Genomic DNA, 24,036 nt, shown 5'->3' with positions numbered 1-24,036 from the left:
AGAAGGAAGAGTTGGGCACTGCAGCAAACAGGTTCTAACTGGGAATGTGAGTATATAAAATGACATCCTATAATACAAAAAAGCTCTTCTTCCATTGAAACTTCAGGGCTATATTGTCTGTGAAACAAGTTATAAGGGTTCTTCCTGATTGTATCTTTCAGCCAATGCTGCTAAGGGAGGCATGTCCCGATGAATGAAAATATTGGCTAACCCTAATGGAGAAAATGGCTCTTTCATCAGACTGTAGCTGACATAATCTGGCATCCACAAACTTTGTTACTGGTGCAATTGCACAACACACAACAAACAAACAAAAAAGGAATCCAAACTGGCCTCTCAGTTTAAAATAAGTCTGCATTGATGACAGAAATAGACAGACAGACATTTTTAATGATTTTCAATATTATGACAATAATGATGATGGTGATGAAGAAGGTAAATCTGATCTGCCACTTCCAAAGTGACAAGCACAGAGCACCAGTGACACTTTACCAAATGCTTTTCAGAGGAAAAAGAAGAGTATTACCTTTGTGAAAGTACTCATAGTCTTTATTGAAGATGTGATGGTCTAAGAAGTTAAGAGAGGCAAGTTTGAAAGGTAGCATCTTTTATTAGAGGCAACATCTTCTACTAAACAAGTTAATAAAGCTGAAAAAAAGGACGAGGCTTTTAGAAAAGCAGGCTTGTTTTGGTGAAAGTGTGTCCATTTCTGCAGTCACATTGGCTGACCTAATGCTCTTTCATGTCATGCCATTTTGATAGAGGAAAATGCTCAGACTTCTTTGAAGAGAACACAAGAAGTTCTTTATATGGTGGCTATATTACCCTTTACATATAAATCCACTAATATCGGTAACTGTTGTTGTCACATTTACCTAAGGTATTCAGGTAGTAGTATTTAGATCATATTGTGCTTTGTTATTATGACACCTGACAACTACTGTTTGAAATCTGATTATGGACATAATTGCATTTCACTTTCCTTGTGGAGACCAGAATAATATGCTCCAAGAACATGAACCAAATTTACCTTGGGAAAATCTGGGAGAAATACACTGAAGACTTGCATAGATCTCTCACTTCCTAAGGCTTCCCAAGGAAGCTCAATCTGATTTATTTGTAAATGTCAGTTTGAAAGACTCCTGAAACTTACTCCTCTCCTTTTATTCTCTGCTGTATCCTTCCTTCACCATTCAGCCTGAAAAGGATTACAGAGCTAGACATTATTTTTGGTGCAGCTGCTGCTGTGACTAAAGTTTAACATAACCTGACACCTCATTAGCAGGTCTGTGTTCATAAAGGTATTGTGGAAATTAGCTGATTTTGGTCATGTTGAGCGTTTTTATACAACTTTCACCTCTAAGCAGAGCAGAAGGAATTAACTGTCTCTGCATGTTCAATGATTCACTTAGCATAGAAATCTCCAGACTTCACTTATTCTTTGCATTCAACTGAGCTGACCTTAAGAACGCATAATATATTCTTATATGTGTGATTTTTACACTATTAAACCATTACTAAGTGCTGTAAAAAGTGTTTCATTAACTAATATCTGCTGTAATTTGCTGTTTGATGTTAAATTTTCACTTGTTAATCTCAAAAGTACCTAGGCTCAAAATAGTTTACTGAAAAAAAATGAACAGTCAGATCCTTTATTTACATCTGCTTATTTTTTGTTTACAGATGTACCCACTTCTTATCCTAGTTAATATTTTACTATCAAAATGTGCAGGAGGAAAAGAGATGGGGAAAGAAATGAAAGCAGTCAATTAATTCAGTTTTGATATAATGGAGACTATTTGGAAATGTATTATCAAGAGAGGATCACATTTTTTCCACATATGGTACATACAGGACACCCACACAATTGATGAGACAAAAGAATTTCTCTCCTTGCTATTATTCATTGCAGTTCATCCCTTTAAAAACAATAATAAAAAAGAAATGGAATAAAAAAAATAACCAAGGAAAATAAAGATTTCCCAAAGATGAAACTGTGAAAATGACCTGGGCTTCTTACCTTGGCAAAGGTTTCCCAGATTTGCACAACTGGTTGGTTCAATTGCAGAAGAGGGAATTAGGTATGAGCCTTTGGAAAAAGGAAGCAAAATAATTAGAAAGGCTTGGCTACTGGGCATAAAACTATCGTGTCTCAAAATACATTACACTTTGCAGTGACATAGTCCTCTTCCTAATTTCTTTCAGTGGCAAAACTGATACTGCCATTTGCCTGAAAGATTTATGTGTTTGCATTTTCTGTTGCGGCTGAGGCATCCATGAAAACCATGCTGACTTGCAAGTTACAGTGACTTACGTATCCTCCCCTGGTTCTCTTAGTTTTCACTAACATAGCATTAAATGATTGCAGCCTGTGTGTACTCTGTGAAATGGCTTTAAGTAGAGGGGTCAGTATGGCCACAGGACTTATGCAATCCCAATGAGTAATAGTGCATGCCTCAGAGAAGCAACCACGCTCTGCTGCTGTAGCACAGGTTACCTACCTTGCACTTCTGAGTAATCTGCCTGTGACAGACACCAACCAGATAAAAGGTGATTAAACTTGTTCCTCTGCCCAGGGCGTGGTTGTGATTAATATTCTGGTATGCAGGATTTATATGCAGATAATGTTACAAGTCTCTATCTCCACTGAATTACTCATAACATGTACACACTTTAAGGATCTGAAGACAAAATCAGGGCATATAAGAATGGCTGCAGAAAAAGAACTGGTGAAACCGCATTAATTACACTTTATGTATCCCAGCAGGTCAGCTGCAGATACAGTGGCTTTTGCACAGAGTTGGAAATAATGGGGCAATAGAGTATGGCATAATCTGAACCTACTGGGAGCGTTTGCCCTTCTGGCTTTTGCTTTACCACTTCAAGATTATATTGACTCAAAGAGGTTCTCTCATGAAACATCGTATCCTTCCATAAAACTAAAGAGCCACCACCCACCAGATCATAAAGATAGCTGGGAAAATGTTTCCTGTGATGCAAGAACAGATGAAGCACAGGGCCTCAACACAGAAATCATGTCAGGCCACAGACACCATTACATGTAGTGCCTAAAAAGATAGGGCAGGCTTAAAACACGTTATCCTCAACAAATATAAAAACTCAACTTTTTTTTTTTTTTTAATGGATTAAGAGGTTCAGACAAATTCTCTTCCTTAGTACACTTCCCATGAACTCTGGAAAGGATGGTCTAAGTGAATGCCCTACCTCCTGTGTGAGATTTTTTTCCCCCCGAAAAATATATTTGCTAATGCTAAACAGTCAATATCAAAACCTGCTGTAAGTTATCTCCTTTTGGTTCTATATAATGGAAAGATGATCTGAAAGTTGGCTTGGAAAATCTGTGGACCTTCATATTTTCTTTAGTGAGTAGTTAAAAAATATTTTACTTGGTGAAACTGAAAAAACTTTACAAAACTCTTAAATTAGAAGACTGTTGTATTGGTTTTGCGTGGCAAGGTTTTGGCAGCTGGGTATCTACATAGCTGGCTTCTGTGAAAAGCTGCTAGAAGCTTCCCGTATGTCCAACAGAGACAATGCCAGCTGGCTCCAAGACAGACCCACCACTGGCAAAGGCCAGGCCCATTGGTGAAAAGTGGTAGCACCTCTGAGATAACGTAGTTAAGAAGCGGCAGAAAATAATTGCACAACTGCAGCCAGAGAAAGGAATGATAATATGTGAGAGTAACAGCTCTGCAGACACCAAGATCAGTGCAGAAGGAGGGGAGTAGGTGCTTCAGGTGGTGGAGCAGAGGTTCCCCTGCAGCCCATGGTGCAGACCAAGGTGAAGCAGGCTGTCGCCCTGCAGCCTATGGAGGTCCACAGTGGAGCAGATGTCCACCTGCCCATGATGGTAACTGCTGAGTGATCTCTCCCCATCTTTATCTCGACCCACAAGCCTTTTGTTATATTTTCTCTCCCCTGCCCAGCTGAGAAGGGGAGTGATAGAGTAGCTCTGGTGGGCACCTGTCATACAAACAGCGTTAACCCACCACAACTGTATACTTTAAATATCTTCAGTAAATATATTTATGAAGCCAAGTAGCATGGTCAGTAATGTGAACAGCAGATATAGACTTGTATTATGGAAACTTGTCTAATATATCTCACTCACTTTAAATGTCTGAAACTCAGACATCCGTATCTGCTTGTCTTTGAAGTCTATGAAGACTTTCTTCATAGTCAGTGAAGAGGAACTCCTACAGCAAAATCTTCTGACTTCACTGAAACATCTTCTCCAGTATGAGAGGCACTGACCTTTGGAATAGCCTTTTTCTTTCCATTATTCATAAACAGCACTGAGGGGAATTAGCTCAGCCTGAAACATCATTCAGCTGCCTAAGGAGGACAGATCCCACCTTGAATTAAATCTGACAGCAAAATTAAGAATTCCTCTGGCCTTGGGGAAAAAAGGGCTCATATGAAGCACACATGAAGCAAGTGCAATTGCAGGCATGGTCAGACATGGGGCCACATTACCCTTAACTGAGTAGATCGTATTATGCTACTGGTGTAGCCAGTTCAGGCTCCAAAATTAGTACCAGAAGTTGATTAAATGCTCCCCAGTTTGCACTGAGCTCTGAACTGTTGCTGGTACACTGCTATCGCTACCTAGGCTACTTATTTAAAAATTAGTCTGGATACTCAGGCTGTGTACATATACCTTTAAATGCGAGCCGTGTGAAGGTATGGCAATAAAAACAGAATTCCATCAAGTCTTACAGAAACACCCCACCATGATTGCACAGCTGTGAAAACATTAGTCTAAGGAATAAAGTAGGAGAAGGTAAAACTAAGTAAAGATTATCTGGAACAATTTGCCAGTGTTTTTATGCTCCGTAAATCTACTTGTAAAATCTTTGTCTGAAAAAACATGAAAATAATAGCCCTTGAAAAATGTAAGCACTGTTCAGGCACAGATATGTTGAGATCATTGCTAAATGCGTGGTTTGGGTTTTTTTAAGTTACATGCTGCTTCCTCAGGAAGCAGTGGAGCTGTGAAGAAACCTCTTTTCTGCCTAAATCCTTCCACTGGTGCTAAATGAAGCCTAATCAGTTAGATTCATCTCCCCACTGTCAGTGGTTTATTCATGGGTGATAGCCTGACTCATCAACTCTCCTGTTGAAGGCTGGTTTTACAATGAAGGCTTTTATTCAAGAAGACGAAGGGAAGAAAATTCTAACAATTCCATCTCTGGGATTAGTAACCATGTTTGAAATGGCACTGCACCCAGTATTTTCTTTTAGCAAATACTCTGGGTCAGGAAAGCCTGTATCACAGAGGGTGATTTAGCATCTTCAAAAGAAAAAGACTAACTAGTGAGTTAGCTTTCTCATAGGCCTGGAGGAAGTAACAATGCTTACATATAAATATATTTGAAATTATTTGTATAGACACCTGGGCCCAACCTATTAATGCTAGTATACATTTTCTAAACTAATAGTCTGCTGTAAGGAACCACTGAACAATGAAATCCCAAGGACTAAAGCTGTGAAATGAAAATAAATGTACTGTTTCTATGAGTACAGCTCTGGTATTACATTTGTGTCACAGGACTGTACAGGTTTTAACAGAAAGAAGGGCAAGACCCATACTCCAGTCAAAATTAAATAAAACCACAACAATTACATAGGCCTTGGTAGGTTGTTTAGTAGAAGTGTTGTGGTAGTCTTCATGGTATAATGGTGTAAGAGGAGTAAGATTTTCTAGGAATTCATTTTCATTCAGATCGGTTTTTACTGAGGGAAAAGCAACTTTGGCTTTTTCTGTCCAGAATGCCTTCACCAGTCATGGTCAAGGTTTAGATCAGCCTTTTCTTTGCTCTGGTAGAGGGGTGAAGACACCTAGTTGCTTCTGTTTTCACAGACGTGTTGCTTAAGGTTTTTTAGCAGATGAGAACTGTCCCAGCGAATCTAACTGTGAAGGAGTACCTCACACTTTGGTTTGAGTGAACTAAAGCAAGCAAGATGTTTTTTTAGCCACCTTAATTCCTCATGAGCTATTAGATACAGAAACTAGCACGCCTTAACAATGCCAGCTTCTGTTTCAAGCTAAGGATTCTCATAGCGCTGACAGATGCTCGGTCAGGAGACACTTACAGTGACACTATTTAAACTATGTTTAAACTAACAAGGATTAAGGTGTCAGAGGAACAAGAAGGCAAAATTGGAGAGGAGATTAGATATGCAGAGACCCTACATGGTTCAGAAAGAACCAATATTTGTAAATGTTTAGTTTGACTTTTCTGGGTGTTTTTTGGTTGGTTGGGTTGGGGTTTTTTGTGTTTTTTTTGTTTGTTTGGTTGTTTTTTTTAACAAATGTCAGGAATGTATTTGCTATAATAGGAGGTCTCAAACTCTGGTAAGAGTTGATTTGCACAAGCATATGTGTGTCTAGGCTACTGCTGCTAAGATTGTCCCTTATGCATTTTATAATTATCTAAATATCTCTAAAGTTGTTACTTAGCAAAAAAAAAAGAAAAAATACTGGTCCAAAGTGACAAAGATTTTTCAGTTTTTGATGTTCCAGTAGAAAATTGTCAATCACCTGTAATAACATATACATATGTAAGAATTACACCTGGATAATTATGAGAATCATAGAATCATGGTTAGGGTTGGAAAGGACCTTAAGAACACCCAGTTCCAATCCCCCTGCCATGGGCAGGGACACCTTCCACTAGACCAGGTTGCTCAAAGCCTCATCCAACCTGGCCTTGCAAACTGCCGGGGATGGAGCATTCACAGCTTCCTTGGGCAACCCATTCCAGTGCCTCACCACCATCACAGTAAAGAAGTTTTTCCTTTTATCTAACCTAAATCTCCCCTGTTTAAGTTTGAACCTGTTACCCCTTGTCCTATCACTACAGTCTCTGATGAAGAGTCCCTCTCTGGCATCCTTGTAGGCCCCCTTCAGATACTGGAAGGCTGCTATGAGGTCTCCATGCAGCCTTCTCTTCTCCAGGCTGAACAGCCCCAACTTTCTCAGCCTGTCTTCACACGGGAGGTGCTCCAGCCCCCTTATCATCTTTGTGGCCCTCCTCTGGACTTGTTCCAACAGCTCCATGTCCTTCTTATGTTGCGGACACCAGAACTGTACACAATACTCCAAGTGAGGCCTCATGAGAGCAGAGTAGAGGGGCAGAAACACCTCCTTTGAACTGCTGGTCACGCTTCTTTTCATGCAGCCCAGGATACGGTTGGCGTATCTGAGCATCTGAGGCATGAAATGAGAAGACGTTGGACAATGTATTGAAATTTATCTTCCAGAGTAATCTACAGGAAAAAAGTCATTCAGTAATTACCAGTTAAAAGAAGGAATAATAATAAATTTAGATTTTGATCTAAACCTCTTCCTATCTACCTCCTCTAATTTAATATTTTCTCACACTTTTCTGTCTCATATGTATTGTTGTTTTCTCACTGCTTTTGCTGGCTCTGCACACACAGCACAAGGCTAGCAAGTGCTCTTCTGGCTAATCAAAGGGCCAAAGGGGAGGCACAAAACTATATCCTAAATGGTTAGTTAACATACATCTTTTTTTCTCCAGATACCACTATAATCTTCCTTGAGGCTAGCAAGCATTTGCCTGTTATCCCCTTTTCATATGAGTAGAAGTCCAGGAAACAAACTGTTTAGAAAAAAATTTGATATGCAGATCAGTTCAAGCAGCAACTCAATATACTTAGGGGACTTGTTCTTTCCCCCTAGCGAATCAAATCTACACCCTTTCAAAGCCTCTGTGTATGGTAAGAGTTGAGCTGAAGTCTAATAGAGGTAAGAGCTAGCTGTGCTTCTTTCACAGGAACTCGCTTATTTTCTTCATGCTGGTATATGATACGTTCAGCACAGTGCACAAGTGTGTGGGGAAAATAAGCAAAAAAGATTTGGCAAGGCAAACTCACCACAACTCAAATTGTTTTCTGCTTTCAGTGCTGAAGTTGGAATACTCCAGAATTCATTTTCCCAGTCTACAATGTTTCCTTTCACATCACAGCTGAGGTTGGCCAGTGTTTGTGAATTCATGGTGAAATTCCAGAGGCGGAAGTTGTAAATGTCCCCATTTAGAGAGCTCACTTCATTGCTGTTAGAGCCCAGCACCAGCCTGCCGTTTCCAGGGATAACTTTGCCAAAGATACCTGGACAGTACACTATATGATAGATGCTTTTAGCATATATACCTATGCTGCCCGAGAAGCTATCCCCTATCACGCAGAGCTGTCGAAAAGTTCCTGTGAAAAAATCTGCGTTTCGGGGCAATGCATTCTCAAGGATGCACTGCGTGCCTGAGATGGACAGAAAATGGCCTTTTGTGGTCTTCCCAAAGCTGAAGAATTCTTTTGACAATGCATCGGTGTAGGAGAAAACCTTCCAGTCATCATTGTCATCGCTGCTGCCCTTGGTTGCTTCAAAGCACAGTGTAAACTGGCTAAGCTCTGGCACTGAGACAGTCTCTGCCACAGCCACAACATCGACATCAGGAACCTGGGGAATGATGACTTTCTGATTCCTCAGAGACACGGCAACTAGAACCAAGAGCAGATAAATAAATTAAAAAATACAAAATCATCATATAGAAATAAAGGCAGACTGGCAGCACGGACTAAAGTTACATTCATTAAGTCAAACATTCATCAGGTGTTTTTTATCACTGTAATATACCAATAGCACCCACAAAGGGGAATTTGGCTTGGGAGTGCACTCAGCTGAAAATGTACAGTTCCTTTTCAGTAACACGGAGAATGCTGTGCTACATGCAGTTAACAGTCTCTCAAGATGCATTAAGAACTAGGGCATATTACCTACTAACTTCTAACTCTGCCTCAGCTCACTTTATAAAAACTACTACTCATTCATCTAGTAAGGATGCATTAGGCAATGGAATAAACAAGTTACTTGAAAAACACAGTATGACTTCTTTTTAAGTTACATTATTTTAACTTGTCTGCATGACTGCATTACACCAATGAAGTTCAGATCTTGCTTCTTTTAAATACTGCAATAGAAGAAAGCCCCCATTAAATTCCTTGGCAAACTGAAGCCTTTTGTTCTTGAATGCAGCTAAAGGGTTTTTGAAAAGCATTAGGCATCTTCTCATTTTGTCCCCATCAGCCTTCTGGTCGACTACTGAAATAATGAATATTTATATCCGAGCTGTTCACCATTTGCTAATATTTGGGTCAGCAATTTTGGATTTTGCACAAGTATCTAGAAATGGCTAGTCCTCCTGCAAATATGCACTGCAGTAAGGGTATTTAGGCATCGGTAGAATTACTTTGTCTCTAATTATTATTAAGTATTCTCATTTGCACTGGCAAAATGGTAGACATCAAATGTAAAAACCAGTATTACACAACATATGCTTTTTCTCCATGAGGATATTAGTGACAATTCTGTCCACCGTACTTTGGAGAACATTATTTTTCAAAATTGTCAATATGATCAGTTTTATCAGCACATGTATGGCAGCAAAATTCTTCTAGTAAATTTCTCCACAAAAAGAAGTTTCAGGTTTTCAGACATGCAAAGGCATTAAGGTCAACAAGAGTGGACTGCAGCAGCCTTTGGTTACACTTCTGGTTCCACAGTCTTGTGACAGACCACATCTACAGCAAATGTCTGCTACCTCTTTTATATATTTTCACAGTGTATATGCTGGAAATTAAACTGTTTTTTTGCTAGACCTGAAGCAGTAACTGTCACAGCAATTAATCCCTAGTCTCTTATGGGATTTTTAAGGGATGCCACAACACATACATTAATTACTGCTCTCTTCTCAGAATGAAATAAAAATCTTTCAATAAGAGATGGCGAGACATGAGAGAAGGGTTACTATCACACCACACTCAGGAAGAGACAGATACGTTGGATATAAGGATTCTGTGTAGTCTATGGTATTGCAACTTCCGTTTGCCAGCTGCTCGCAAAGTCTCTGAGCTCCCAACTACCACATTTGGATATACACAAGGACATAATTTGACAAATATATAGTAAAATAATACTGCACATTATCCACTAACCCAGCAAACGGAGAATGGGAGGGAAGAGAAAAAAATACTGGGCTTTTATAATTTCTGGATTTACTTCATAGGTTTTCTTTTTTTTCCTTCCCAAGGGCAAAAGTATGTTGTAACAATTTTATAGATAGAAAATGAGTCCAACTCTCCATTGAAAACAGGGGCATTTTTTTCATAGGTTTATTATACTGTAAGCTTCTTTGCATAACATGGAAAGTGTTACAGAAGAAATATAAAGATTCCAGATGTGAAAAAGAAGAAAGCAAGCTCATTCATATAAACACTGTCCTGTCTGTGTTAGGTTAGTCAGCAGAGTTATGGACCACTTGGTCACATTTAAACAGTATAGGAAGAGAAATAAACAGGGAGGACATTGCTCCAGTACTGAACAAGTCTACTCAACTTTGCTGTACTCTTCTTACAGATTTAACCACTGACACCTTGCCTGTAGAGTGAAAGAAGAAAACTGACCAGTATTTTGCCCCTGTGAAGAAAACAGAATCCTGCCATCAACATCAAGCACGCATTTCCTTCCTCATTACTGCTACACAGCCAGTCATCATACTGATGAATTTCAGATATTAGTATTGGAGAAGCTGGTTATTCTCCAAGGAAGAATATACATATATGTTCTTGGAATATTCATCCAAGTGTTTAGACTGCTTTCAGAATGTTGTTAAATTGTTTCTGTTCAGAAGATAGCTGGATTACGATGAACAGGGATATTTTTGGACACATTGCTTGTGAAGAATGTGCAAAAACCTTGGCAGCCCAGACGCAGCAGGAGAGACTAGCAACAGGCAGCTCACTGTTCTGAGATCCACATCTGCTTTTACGGGAGCTCTGGGACAAAATGAAGCCTGCCTCTGCTGCTTTTTAGTGCCCCCAGCTTGCTTGCAGCCCACTGTCTCACATCTTGTACATCCCTTCACACAAGCAAGCCAGGAGTCTCTAGAAAGTATTTTATAATCCCTTGCAGGGAAAACTGCTTTTCTGACAATTGATGGGCTTTTCACCATGGTTCAGTGCTTTAGTGGTGGCTTCTGCTGTTCCTAGTTTTACTGCTTTCATCTGCCCTTCCATTGATGCTGGAAGAAATGCATTACCTTTAATGAGGTCTGCAAATGTCTACATATCAAATACCTGTTTGAGAGTTTTTTGTTACTATCGCACTGAACTGTGTGTTTAATCTGGGCTACTGCAGTACTACTCAACTCTATGCTAATTTCACATAACATTATCTCAAGCATTTCTAACAGCAAGGAAGCTAACAGAGGTCTGTTGGCTATCCTTCCCCTCCTTTCAGTGACTGAGTTCTACCCACCAGTTAACTTATGCAGTTAAGTATTACTAGAAAATGATTTAACATGCCAGTTATTCAGCAGCTGTAAATTGTCGTAATTATCCTATTCATTTACTGCAGCTGGGGATATGGCACGTCCATCTGCTCTTGGTGTGTTGCAGAAGGTGACAACCAGGAAAGCCAGCATTTGTGAGTGGCCAACTTGTTATGAATAACAAACAGGACATGGTCTATGAAACTCGGTTTGAAGCTGCTTTTACGTAAAACCAAGCAGTCACACAAAAACTCTTCTATACTCCAGTAATTGCTTCCCAAAATTCACTTACTCTTTTACATGGTCTTTCCATTTTTTTTTTGTTTTGTGTATGTATTTTGTATTAGGATGCACCATTAATCTTTCTAAATGCCATTTCTAGATAGACAATTTCTATGTGCCTTTGAACAGCCCTTTCCATTGTATCACTTTGTTAAACTCAAAATTTAACTACTTAATTTCATTATTTACATATGACTATTTCTGAGAAACGAAAGAATATGAATATAACCTTGTTCCTCTTGCTCTGGGAGAAATTAATAATTTTACTCAAGTATCATGTTCATAATAGTAACAATGGTGTCAGCTTGACAAAGGAGTTTTGTAACTCCATTGGGAACCTGAAGTTAGGGGGTATGCATTTCTCCAATGGCTTTAGGAACTCCTTGCAAAGACAGGAGAGTGTAGCACTAACATCTGCCATGCAGATGCATCATAATTTGTGTGTGTGTGTACATAGATGTCCTATTGTCTACATGCACTTATAACTTGAAACGAAAGCACTACATTATCATCCCTTTACCAAGCCACTTTACTGCATTCATTGCCAGGTTAAATGTTGCAGTGACCTTTGTCTGTAAATGGTTCTCTGTTATATCTATGGACCTTTTCTCTCCTCCTCACTGAACACATCTGAGGGCAACATTGCATCTTGCAATTCAGATTGTGAGTCATCTCATCCTTTATAATCATACTTAAACATGAAAAGATCAAAGAGGAAAAAAGAAATTAATTGTTTTGCATAATCTGACTGCTCCTAGAATTATTACTACATTCATTTTGTCAGCATGAAAAAGGACTTCAGTAAAAAGAAGTATTTTTAGCTTATATGATATGACATTACTTTTTTTTCCCCCCAGAATTACAAATAAATTTTGTCAGCATAATCAAAAGTACTCTTGTCTTATGATTCCTGGGGGTTACTATCTTAATTATTTTAAAATATATGATATGTGTAATAAGTATTTAAAAAAAAAAAAAGTGACAAAGTTGTGCTTGTGACTGAAGAGAGAACTGCAAACCTCCCTCCTCTGTGCTTCTACAGCAGTCAGCCAACCAAAAGAAGTGTGCTATAATAACATAAACGATCAGTGCAATATTAGTATTTAGTCTAAGGTGTGTGACTTCAAGAAAAAGAAAACCTACTGAAAGCATGCAACTGTAAACTATAACCCTGAAGTGGAATGAATGGTCAGCAGCATATGGGTCCTTAAAGTGATGATCTCAATGCTCTTCCGTTACCTCACCACCCTTTACCATCATGTGAGAGCCACTTCTAATTAATGCTTTATACAACAAAACGAACATCAATCACATGCTATTTGTACTCTTATATTCTAAGAGAACAAGCATGAGTGTCCATTTTTTTTCCTGCAGGTGTTAAGCTTTTTAAAAAGTAAGTATTGTTACATATTTAAGGAAGAGAAAGAAAGGTCAAGGAACTGGAATGAACGGTAGCGATTTTGCAATGCCAGTTCATCCCTGGGAGTTTGTTCTAGAGGCTAGAAGAATTCCTGAGAAGTTCTGCCTTCGGCACAGACTCCTCCCCACCGTTGGGTGTTTCATTGGGCCAGAGGTCTGGGCTGGCCTTGCTTCTGGCTCAGCTAAGTTCCCTTTCATGCTCTCCTTCAGTTTTCTATGTCCATTTGCAGGTATGCTGACGTGAAGGAGAGGTGTCTTGCTTCCAAACCCTCCAGCATAAATTTGCAGGGAGAGGCACTGCTAGGTCTAAAATTTTTGCACATGAGAAGTTTTTCTAACATATTGTATGTCTCGTCCCAGAATAAAATAATTTATTTTCACCCAAAGAAAAATAAATTCATTGAGAAATAAATCCATTAAGAGAACTCCATAGCTTTACCCTGCAGCCTCCCCATCTTTTCACTTCTCATGAAAGACTTGATGCACTAGGGAAATGTCATTCTAATCCTTACAGGACATTTCCTTCTAACATCTATAAGAGGGATGAAATGCTCTGGGTTTACTTACTTCGTACATAGCTGGCATTAAAACCTTTCTTTTGGATACTGAAGTCGCTTTTAAACAACACAATCATTTCATTTCCAGTAGAGTTATAGGATAATCCTTTGGCAGTGATGCCACAAAGGTTCATTGGGCTTTCTCCATTGTCTAATGTCAGTGAATCATAAATGCAGCCTGGAGCTTCTTCAATGTCAAAATCAATAAATGTTAGCTGTATGATGAATCCAAGAGGTGCTCGGATGATCCACTTGCATGCTTGGCTGTTGGGATAATCATTGGGATAGCACGGAGAAGTGAAAACTCCAGAGGGGTCAGTTAGCACGATCCTGCAGTCGTAGCATCCGTGAGCTGGCAAGAAAAACAGAGAAAGGCTGGAGATCAGGAAGAGACATAACTTAATAGGAAAGTATCATCAACACAATAACCAAATGTAGATCTCTACAGAAAAACATAATCAGAGATGGGAGGAAGAAAGGCAGAAAAAAGGCCTGGTTTCTAGTGGGCAAAATGCTGGAAGAATAGTACAGCAAAAGAGTACTTTATGTAAGAAAACCTACACAAAATAAACATAAAATATACTGCTAAATATTAATTTGTGACACAGTATGAGTCTACAATGCATATTGACTGAACAAAGGCAAAGCAAAAGCACCATTTTTTAATTCAGAAAGGCAAACAAATTCTTAAACTACAACTTCTAAAAAGATGACTAGTATCATTTACATTTTCTGGCTACTGGTCTGATGCTAACTAGTGGCTATTCCAGCAGCTCTATGCCATGCTATTGTTTCCAGTGGAATGTCCCTGGAATGTGGCAGCACAGAGATGAGCTGAAGAGTGGCAGCAGCAACAGTTCTGCAGAGCTCACAAAGGTTAGTCATCAGCATTTCCAGCAAATGCTCTCCATGTCTCCCAGAAGGGTAGCAGTAAGCTACTGGCTTTTGAATCCACAGAAAATTACTACACTCCTGCGCTCTTCCCATGCTGACTCAGCTCCATCAACATATTTGTGGCAGTCAGACTCTAAGAAATTCTTATCATATTCCTCATACTCCTTTGCTCACCTGCTGTGCTTATCCACAATTTCAGGCCCAGTTAGTCGCTGTGGTTGCGTCTATTGTTTGCTCATTTATCATATATTTACTTAGTGTATTATATGATATAATTACCACGAATTGACTGCTGCTAAAACCTGTAACAGTTTGCCAAATCAGTACTGAACAAACTAGGTAGGAATAGAATATCACGAACAGAAAACCAAAGAAACTAACTGGCACATTCATTGCAAACGTTTCATCAGGCTGTAATCCTGCATCAAGTACTACAAGTATGAAAAAATATGACTATACAAGCAGGCATTATTACTTGCAGAAGCAAAAAGCAACTAAAAATTTTGTCAAGTGCAAACTACATATAGAGCAGCTATAAAATAGGAATAAATGCAACAAACTTCTCCAAAGAACCCTCGATGTTTCTATCCACTGCTTGGGTCATTTTCAAATGGTGTTTGGACTAAGCAAATGGACCCTAACTCTATGAAGCTGCACAGCAAAACAAGAAGCAACTTACATCTGCAGGGAGAACTGTAAGGTGTATTTTACAGAGGTTTTATAATTTTTATTTGAAAGTCACAAATTCATATGGCCCCAAAAAGGTAAGAGACAATTAACTGGGCTCTCAGAGCTGGTTACATTAGAAAGATCAGAGGGATTCTTATTTGTTCAAATGAGAAAAAAAGATTGTCTGAAAGATTTGCCAATAACTTGGGAAGAAGCGGTGCTCATGACAATGGAAAATGATCAAGCAGTAGAAACAGGAGCCTTTCCACTCTTAATTTCTCTGCAGATCTTTACAGTCAGAGGACTATGCCCACCTACCCTGAAACTCTGCTGTTCCATTTATTAACCAAAGAGGGAATATTTATTTATTGGTATGGTGACTACAAATCCTACAATTGTACAAACAGATGACAGCTTCGTCCAGTAGATTTTGCACAGGTAAGTACCAGTTTTCAGAGAACCTCCCTAGTTTGAGAGGAGGAGAAACAAGAAAAGCATGCTCTATGCCACAAGCCCTGGCAGTCTCCTAGTCCAGGACAAGTGAACCTCTACAGGACAGAGCAGCTGTAAGACAGCTGTGTCTGGAGTGGCCTCCAGCTGGAAGGCTCAGTGATTCATGCTCCTGCCTTCATTTTTGCTAGGATGAGGGCTACAGGGGCTGAGGATTTGGCAGCATGATGCACCCACTCTCCTACTCATTCCTGCCAGAGAAATAAATGACACAGGGCTATCTAGGCAGCTGAGAGTATTCCCTGTGCACCCAGATAGATCTGAAGCCAGGGAGTAAGCTGTTACGTGATGTAAATACAAATAGAAACGTGGGTGTTAATGTACACTCATTCAGCCTTGGACCCCTAAAGTAAATCTTAAGGGCATTATAAAACGTCAAAAAAAAGAGTATCTCTCAAACTGGAAGAATATTACATTCAACCTGAGAGTGGAAAAGTCAAATTTGTCCATCAGAAAGAACACAGACATTCTTAAGAGAAGCCTGCCTTTATTAATTCCATTGATCACCATCAGCCAAAATAGGACTCAGCTTTTCCTTTTATCTCTCTCATGAGTATTTATTATTGTTTCTAAGTTGTATAACCCCCCCTATCAGTACATGTAATAAAAATACTTTTTCCCTGCTGTCACTGTAAATGCTAAAACATAAAGGTTATTTAAGTTACTGGGTTTCTTTACCCATTTAGTCTTTCACTAACATATTCTTATTTTACTATATCCATATTGTTATGTTGGTTTTACAGAACTAACACAAAAAAACAGACCCTAAATTTAGGTAGGAAAATAAGTGCTCAAAACTTTACATACACAGAAGATACAGATTTGGTCAGCAAAATAGTTTACTTTTTTGAAGTGCGTTGGCTCCGTTTTGGCATAGTACCTATTCTGTCCATGACTGCAATTTGAAGGAGAAATAGCCTGTTTTCATGCAAATGTCCACAGTAGTAAGTAAAAAGAAAAGAAAACAAACAACAAAACTATATATAAACAGAATGGTTTTGAATGGAACTTTCTGCACAGCTTCTCATGAGAGTTTTTTTTTCTATAAACACCATCTATTTTACTCATTAAAGAGAAAAAATTTCTGCGGCAAGTTTAGGCTGTCAGCCAAAGCTGAAAGATATTTTGCAATCCCATTGGCCCAGACCAGTTCTGAACTGTGGATACTGAATACTTGTTGCAATACACACCACAAATATTTCTACAAACCAATCTGAGATACTTTATTGATTTTAATGAAAACAAATTTAGGTATGATATTCTTGGTCAGGAACCCCACATACACAGAATGTGCCTATCAAGTATTTTTTTATTACCATAAACCACAGGAAATTTACTCTCTAAATATATTTTATCCAGAAAAGCCTTCATCTTTTCTCTCCATCTTTTCTTCATTGAACCAAAATGAGCACCCTCCTCATATAGTGAAATCAAGGACTTAATTTCAACATTTCCTAAATTGAAAGTTTCACTAGGTAATTAATTTTTCTCCATCATGAGAATAACCTGGAGTATGGTTTTCATTTCATAATCACTATTGATTTTTTTTCTGCAGGACTCATACTTCCTATAGTAAAAGAGTAATTAAGTATTTAGTATGACACTTAAACATTATACTAAAAAGTAAAATTAATAGGTTCCTCTGGAGTACGTTAGAGCTTTCACCAAAGTTATCTAAGCAATTCACAAATGTTAATTGACTTCAGAAGTGGAACTGACTGCAGGGGAAATAGCTTTTTCCCTCCTAACATATCCACTTTATAAGGACATTAGGCATGGAGATAATAGGCAAAAATGGCAAAAGTTTCCATGGATTTTGGGTTCTAATCTAAGAAATGAGAGTACTGATTTTCCTTAACTACTTAGTATTTGTACAGGGTTTTATATGTCCAACCACACTATCAATGACCTTAAACTGCAGCTGGAAGAGCAGTCTGCCAATCTGGCCCACTGTAGAAAATCCAAAAATGAGTACTTAGTGGCCAGTGGAAATTTTGGTCAAAGCAATTTGGCCATTTTTAATAGGAACTTATCACTAAAGGCGGGGATAGAATCCTGTTCTCATGGTTGCCAATTTTCCTAACCATGAGACCATTCTCTCTCTTCTAGGAGTCTTCTGCCTGTTTCACATATATACCTTTGAATTTCTATGAAGAGGAAAGTAACCTGTACTAGTCTTTCCTACACCATGCTGAATCATCTGCAGACTGTCCCAAAACTAAGGGTCTAAGTTACACAGTACCGTGACTCATTAAAGATTGCACCATACAAACAGACCTGCGCACACACTGTGCATAAACCTCATATCCTACGGAACAAAACTAATTGCTCAGCTTGCCCCATCTGCCGATTTTGTCTCTTTAGAGCATCAGCACAGAATTCCACCATTGGAACTCATGAAGGCACCTGTAGGCACTGAGATACACAATTTGAAAGTGACTTTCACAAGCCATTTGTGGGCAGCTGAAGCCGACATCAGACCCAGAGCAACAACGCTGAGCCATAGGTTTGGGAATGAAACATCCTGTATATAACCTCATCCCATACATTTGTACTTCTCTTTTTCTGATTTCTGCTTAAATGACTAATACATTCCAGCACTTGCCTCCAAAATCTGTGCTAATATTCATATTTTTCTCTAGCTCCTAACATTACTTCTCTCCATTGTCACAATTTTGCCCCAAAACCTCATCTCTTGCCTTGTTATACACTGCACTTCTTTCTCAGCCATGAGTTTTTACTTTTTCTCCACCTACATTCATTTCTGCACTTATCCAACCTTGGAGAAATGCTGGACAATAAATTTTGTCTGGCCAAGAACTTTTCAAAGGAGCAAAAGCAATCTATCTTGGGACACTGCCTGTTTCAGCCCTAAAGACTTGAGGTTTGTGAAGGTTAGGATCAAAACAAAACAGGATTTCTGGGGAAAAATGTCTGTGCTTGAAGTCTGTGCATTATCCAGTTTGTTTTCACACTAAGTTATACCTTGAATTGGGTTTTTCTTTTTACAGATGTAGTGTGCAGCTGGCCTTCTGTATAGCATTTTCCACCTTACAGAAGTGTAAATGACTACATATGCGTAGGCAGCAGCACAGGATGCCAATGATAGTCGGTGTTAGTTCAGCTAACACTACTGGTATTTTTTTTTAATCCATTAAAAGGCCCCCTCATAAAAGTAAGACAGAATGGTGCTGGATTTCATTTTGGCATGAAAATTAATTTTATTTCCCCTGTAGAGGACACAACTGTCATATGAAAATATCCTGAAATAAATCTATCTAGATTTGGGACTGAATTTTCAGAAATGAAACAAAACAGTTTATGTTAATTCTAGTCTTATTCAAGCGAACAATAAAATTTCCACTGCCTGACAGAATTAGGCCAATCCTAATCCACAGAAAATCTTAGCTACAATTCATGGCACTTGAGACATAAGAAAGCAGTACAGAATTAATTATAATTTGCTTTCATGCAGACATCTGAGAACTTTTAAGAAGTTTACGTGCATTCTAAAAGGTAGCACAAGGATGGTCACTTTGAACTAAGAGAGAAGCCTAGGGAGGTGACATGACACAGGCACTTGCAAGCACGTGGCAAAGCCCAAAATAGAAATGAAACCTTACAATCATTTGCAGTAACAGCATGAAAATATACCTCTTTTGGTGAACCCTAGGCAGAAAAAAAGGCTTGCTTTATAATAAGCAATTAATTGTCGGAAGTTTTTTCTATTTCAAGAATGCCATAACAGAGATATGGCCAAACATTAGGTTAAATGTATTTATGACTCCAAATAGATGGGTGAATGAGGTCAGCAATGGGCACACCTGCAGGCAAGGAAGAGGAAGGGCCAAACCACCAAGGTGTGGGTGGGCTGGAATGGCTACAGAACAAACAAACCCGTGTTATTCCAACGAGACACAAACACTAAACCCAGAACAGCTATTACATGCCAAAGGCTTCAATAGTAACATATCTTCACTCTTAAAAAAATCATTTCAGATATAAAGGGGATCTGTAGATCTACAAAACCACCTATATGCAAAATGTTAATATAGTACTTGCAAAGAAGTGTCACATCGCTCACTCTGGACATAAACTAATGCTCTGCTTACTCACTTCTAAGTTAGCTATAAGATAAAACCTATACAAATTTTTATGTAAAATATTAAGCATAGCAATCTTCTGAAGCCTCTGCACATCAAACATGTTGTCTGCTCTCTGTGCAACCCACAATTTGACGAAGTTCTATCTAAGGAAGTACAAATGAGGTGTGGCAGGCTTAGTTTTGCTTCTTTTCCAAATCGTAGAAGCTGTTTGATCTCCCCAAAAGATCCTTATTTTGCTACAGCATGCTGGCCCTGATAAAAACTACTATAAACAACACATAATTTCATGTTAGCATGCATTGTAATTGTCAAATTAAACAGACAATACTAATTCTAACTATTTAAAACATCTGTATTTAAGCAAAAAAAAAAAAGAAAAAGAAAGAGAAAAAAGGACAAAACCAACAAAATAGGATTATGTCTGCAATAAACAGAAGGGAAGTAAGACTCTCATCCTGATGTGTATACAAGCTTGTCCCTGCACATACGATGTTATAGGGCTGAGGTCTACTGTTTGGAAACATGATTGTGATTGTGTATAAATTTAAATGTCCCAATTTGCAATGATAATATAGAACCATTTCTACTTCAGAAACGTGTACACCCTACAGTATGCACAACCCTAAATTCCTCAAAATCTTGAAAAAAACCTAAAATCTCACACTTACGATTTTGATTTAAGCATGGACTTGAAATTCAGCAACAGTTTAAAGTATTTTCCTGCACAATGATGCCTTTGAGTCCTGTATTTGAAGCTTTACAGTCCCATCTTCATCCTTGCAGCCCCCTCAAGGCAGAATGGGAGGGCATGACTCTACTGCCATATGAAAACAACAGCCAAGGCACTGCACAGACTCAAGTAGTGCATAAGGCTGTGTTATCCACTCTAGTTCTGATCATTTTCTTCCCATTTTAAGGTAAGGATATGGTAATAACTGGACCAACATAAACAAACACCCATTCAGGAAGAGAGATCCACTCTCAGACACACAGGTTGCATATGAAAAGACGATTACCAAATGATTAAACAATTAACATGAATCGTTTTACACCAAGCCTAATATCCACACAGCAACCATACTTTTCCTTCCTTTACTTGCCAACCCACTGAGCGTATTCTAGATTCCCAAGCTGCTGACTGAAACTGAGGGGAGAGGTTCATCTTTTATATCAAACCATCACAGAAAAAGTTTCTTGCAATCTTTGAATTTACTTCCCAAATTACTTTCTGTCTAAAGACGAAGAAAGGCAAGGTTTAATTTTAATTCAGTCATGAACTCTCTAATAATGTCACCATGTAAAAGTCTTTTATTCCCTGCCTTCTCAAACAAAAATAGAGGCATTGTTCCTTTGGGTAGGGTTCAAAGATGTCTCATCAGCCATAGTGAGTAGGGTGTTATATTAACTTACAGCTCTGCGAAGGCATCAGTAGCATGCTTTCATGCTGGACAACTCATGTGGAGAAACATTTTGGCTAACCTTTGGAGGGGGTTTAAATTTCTCAAACACTGAACAGTTATATTGCTGGTCACCAAATGCCTAGCAGTGTAGTGTAGGTCATCAAAAATGAAACCCAGTACAATTTAAATAATTCTAAAACATTCCTAAAATACCTATATATATTAATACATCTAGAATATATATAGAATCCTCAGCAGGATAAACATTACCAGTTTTTATGTGGAACCACCTGCATAAACTCATCAGTAATATAACAGCATAACTAAAAATATCAATCTTAAAGCTTTATATGGGTGAAACTTTACATTATCCTACTGAAAGCTGTAACATATAATCAATTACATTTTGCACAGCCTGAATATAATAGAGATATAATTAGGAAGAATCTTTCATCTCTGTTATTCTTAGTTTGCAAATGCGACTTTTTTATCAATTTGTAAGAAAACACTATTTTAAGCACTACTGAAAACTCAGTCTAGACTTTTATTCCGCATCATTCCCATTGCATCATCTGCATAGTACTCCTTGTACCCAGCAAGAATTTAAAGCCGCCATATTCCTGACTGGAAATAGCACATAACCCTGGCAGGGCCTTTTATAATTCAATGAAAGACAAGATTGTGCTCTCACAAAATAATTCAACAATTGGGTTTTGGCCACTGAAGCCAGGAGACAAAGAGAGTACTATGCCTTGGCCAGTTGTATCAGTTTTCCTCGCATCATCTTTTGCTGATGCATTATATCCTGCAGCATATGCTTTAAATGGCACCTAAGAAAAATTAAATGGTAGAAAAAAGTCTTCTCACAGGCTAATACATAGACATCTATGAATGTATAACTGTTGCCTGTGAAGTCACTTATTATTCCTGCTTCCTGTTGCTCTAACCCTTATTGCTTATTAACAAATAAAATTGTTTGTCATGTGGAATTAGAACTGGTTATTTTATCACTCTTTGGGAAAACAAGAACAAGAAACTTAATGAAATTCTATGTGGCAAATTGAAAACTGATAAAAGACAGTATTTTCTCTTATGTTACAATGTTAGCCTGTGGAACTCTGACCCTAAAAGTGTCAGAGCAGGGAACATAAAATTCAGAAAGCCAACAGACATTTTTCCAAGTATCTAAGACGACCTCTGAATCCTTCCAGATATGTAATAGTTGATAAGAAGAGACATACCTGTAAGGAGTTGTAAACCTCCTGGCTTATGTTCGAAACTAATCTCAACAACTGAACAGGAACAGTATTAATAGCCCCACCTTGATGGCAGGCATGATCCTAGGCTCTGGGACTTGACCTCCTGGACAGCTGCAGAGGAAGGCTGACCCTGGCACAGCTAAAGTCAGCCCAGCCACGTCTTCTACAAACACTTCCTGGGCATGGCTCAGCAGCCAGCCCAGGTCAGGGACCATTCCCAAAATGTAACCTGAATAGAGCTACCCTAGTTTTTACAACAGTGTGCATATGGGACATAGCATGAGCTGGCCTCTGAGACAGAGCACAGCCTTGGGCACATCCCATTTACTGGAACAGAGATGGCCAGTGCATGGGTAGGAAGTGAAAAGCAGCCATGCAAGGCAGAGCATGAGGCCCTATCTTATGTATCTTATGTAGGAGCCAATAGAGCAGGTCTTGCTAGTTTTGGTGGTTCAAACACTACACGTAAATCTGGGAGAAACAGGTGGTAGCACATCCTGTTTCTAACATGATAATCAAAATTATCTTTCAGGATACACTTGAGGCCGGTAACAGTAATAATGTACCAAAAAAATCATGAAGACCAAAGCTTAATTTTCAAATCAGATTAATATTAGAAAAGCAGAAGTGTGAATAGTAAATTACTGACTCAGGAAGCATTTGCAATGAACGCAGGCAGGAGCCAGCTACTACTAAACCCAGCAGCAGATTCCACTAAAACCAAGACAGCAGAAGCTGATCTTCACTTCCTCATGACAAAAGTAGATAACATGAAAGACTTTGTTATTTATTTTCTCATAAATAAATACCTAAACCACAGCATGATTCTTAATCTTTTTCACAAGGGACATAGAGAGATTAGAACTTTACACCGATTTAGGCTGTACTATTCATATGCAGGCTGTTGAGACTTTGGACAGGACATTTCAGGGAACTGATCTCTTGACTTCTCAAGACCAGCATTCTAACCAGCCCTCTGAGTCATCCAACTATTGACATTATCAGCATTTGTTATATACCAGATCTCCATAATGTTATGATAGCCCTGGGAAGCTCAGAATTGATGCTCTTAACTCAGATTAGGATGCTGGCACAGTACAGTACCATCACAAATTTGGTGTGTTTCCAGATATTCCATAACTCCACCAGGCCCCATTTTATGCTGGAATTCAGTAGGTATTTATTTCTGTTAAGTTATCATTGCCACTAAAAGCTCTGGCCCCTCTAGATCATTCTAGCACAAATATCCTACCTCCTGACAGCAACCAACTTTATCACAGCAGTGGCTCCACAGGTTTTGATTGATCTGGGAAATTGAGGGAACCAGTTACAATAGAAGAAAATATGTTCAGAGCCAGGGTGGGGGCCCTGCACTGCCTGTTTCCCCTTAGTTGTTTGGTTTTGTGCCAATGAAAATGGAAGTGGAAACAAACATACTGACTGGGTAAATCTGCCCTGACCCATATGAGTGGAGTTCACACTGTAGACAAAGTTATGGATTTCCCCCAGAGGGAGGGGGTAATGTGAAAATCCTGTGTTACACCCATTGTAACTTAAGAATATTTTCA

General features: G+C 38.8%; 1 protein-coding gene across 1 annotated transcript in view; it reads right to left on the bottom strand.

Moving 5' to 3' along the window:
• Window positions 1-13,982, bottom strand: part of LOC104409073 — a gene marked incomplete at both ends in the record, with an annotated part of 19,574 nt that extends 5,592 nt beyond the window's left edge. Inside the window, 3 exons of the mRNA XM_010018856.1 lie at window positions 2,021-2,089; window positions 7,924-8,544; window positions 13,641-13,982. Of these exons, the coding sequence (XP_010017158.1) occupies window positions 2,021-2,089; window positions 7,924-8,544; window positions 13,641-13,982 (1,032 nt within the window). The remainder of the gene's footprint in view (window positions 1-2,020; window positions 2,090-7,923; window positions 8,545-13,640) is intronic.
• Window positions 13,983-24,036: the final 10,054 nt, after the last annotated feature.

This window comes from Nestor notabilis, unplaced genomic scaffold (assembly GCF_000696875.1).
Source record: "Nestor notabilis isolate BGI_N333 unplaced genomic scaffold, ASM69687v1 scaffold397, whole genome shotgun sequence".
NCBI classification, from domain to species: Eukaryota; Metazoa; Chordata; class Aves; order Psittaciformes; family Psittacidae; genus Nestor; species Nestor notabilis.
This window is presented reverse-complemented; position numbering and strand designations above follow the sequence as displayed.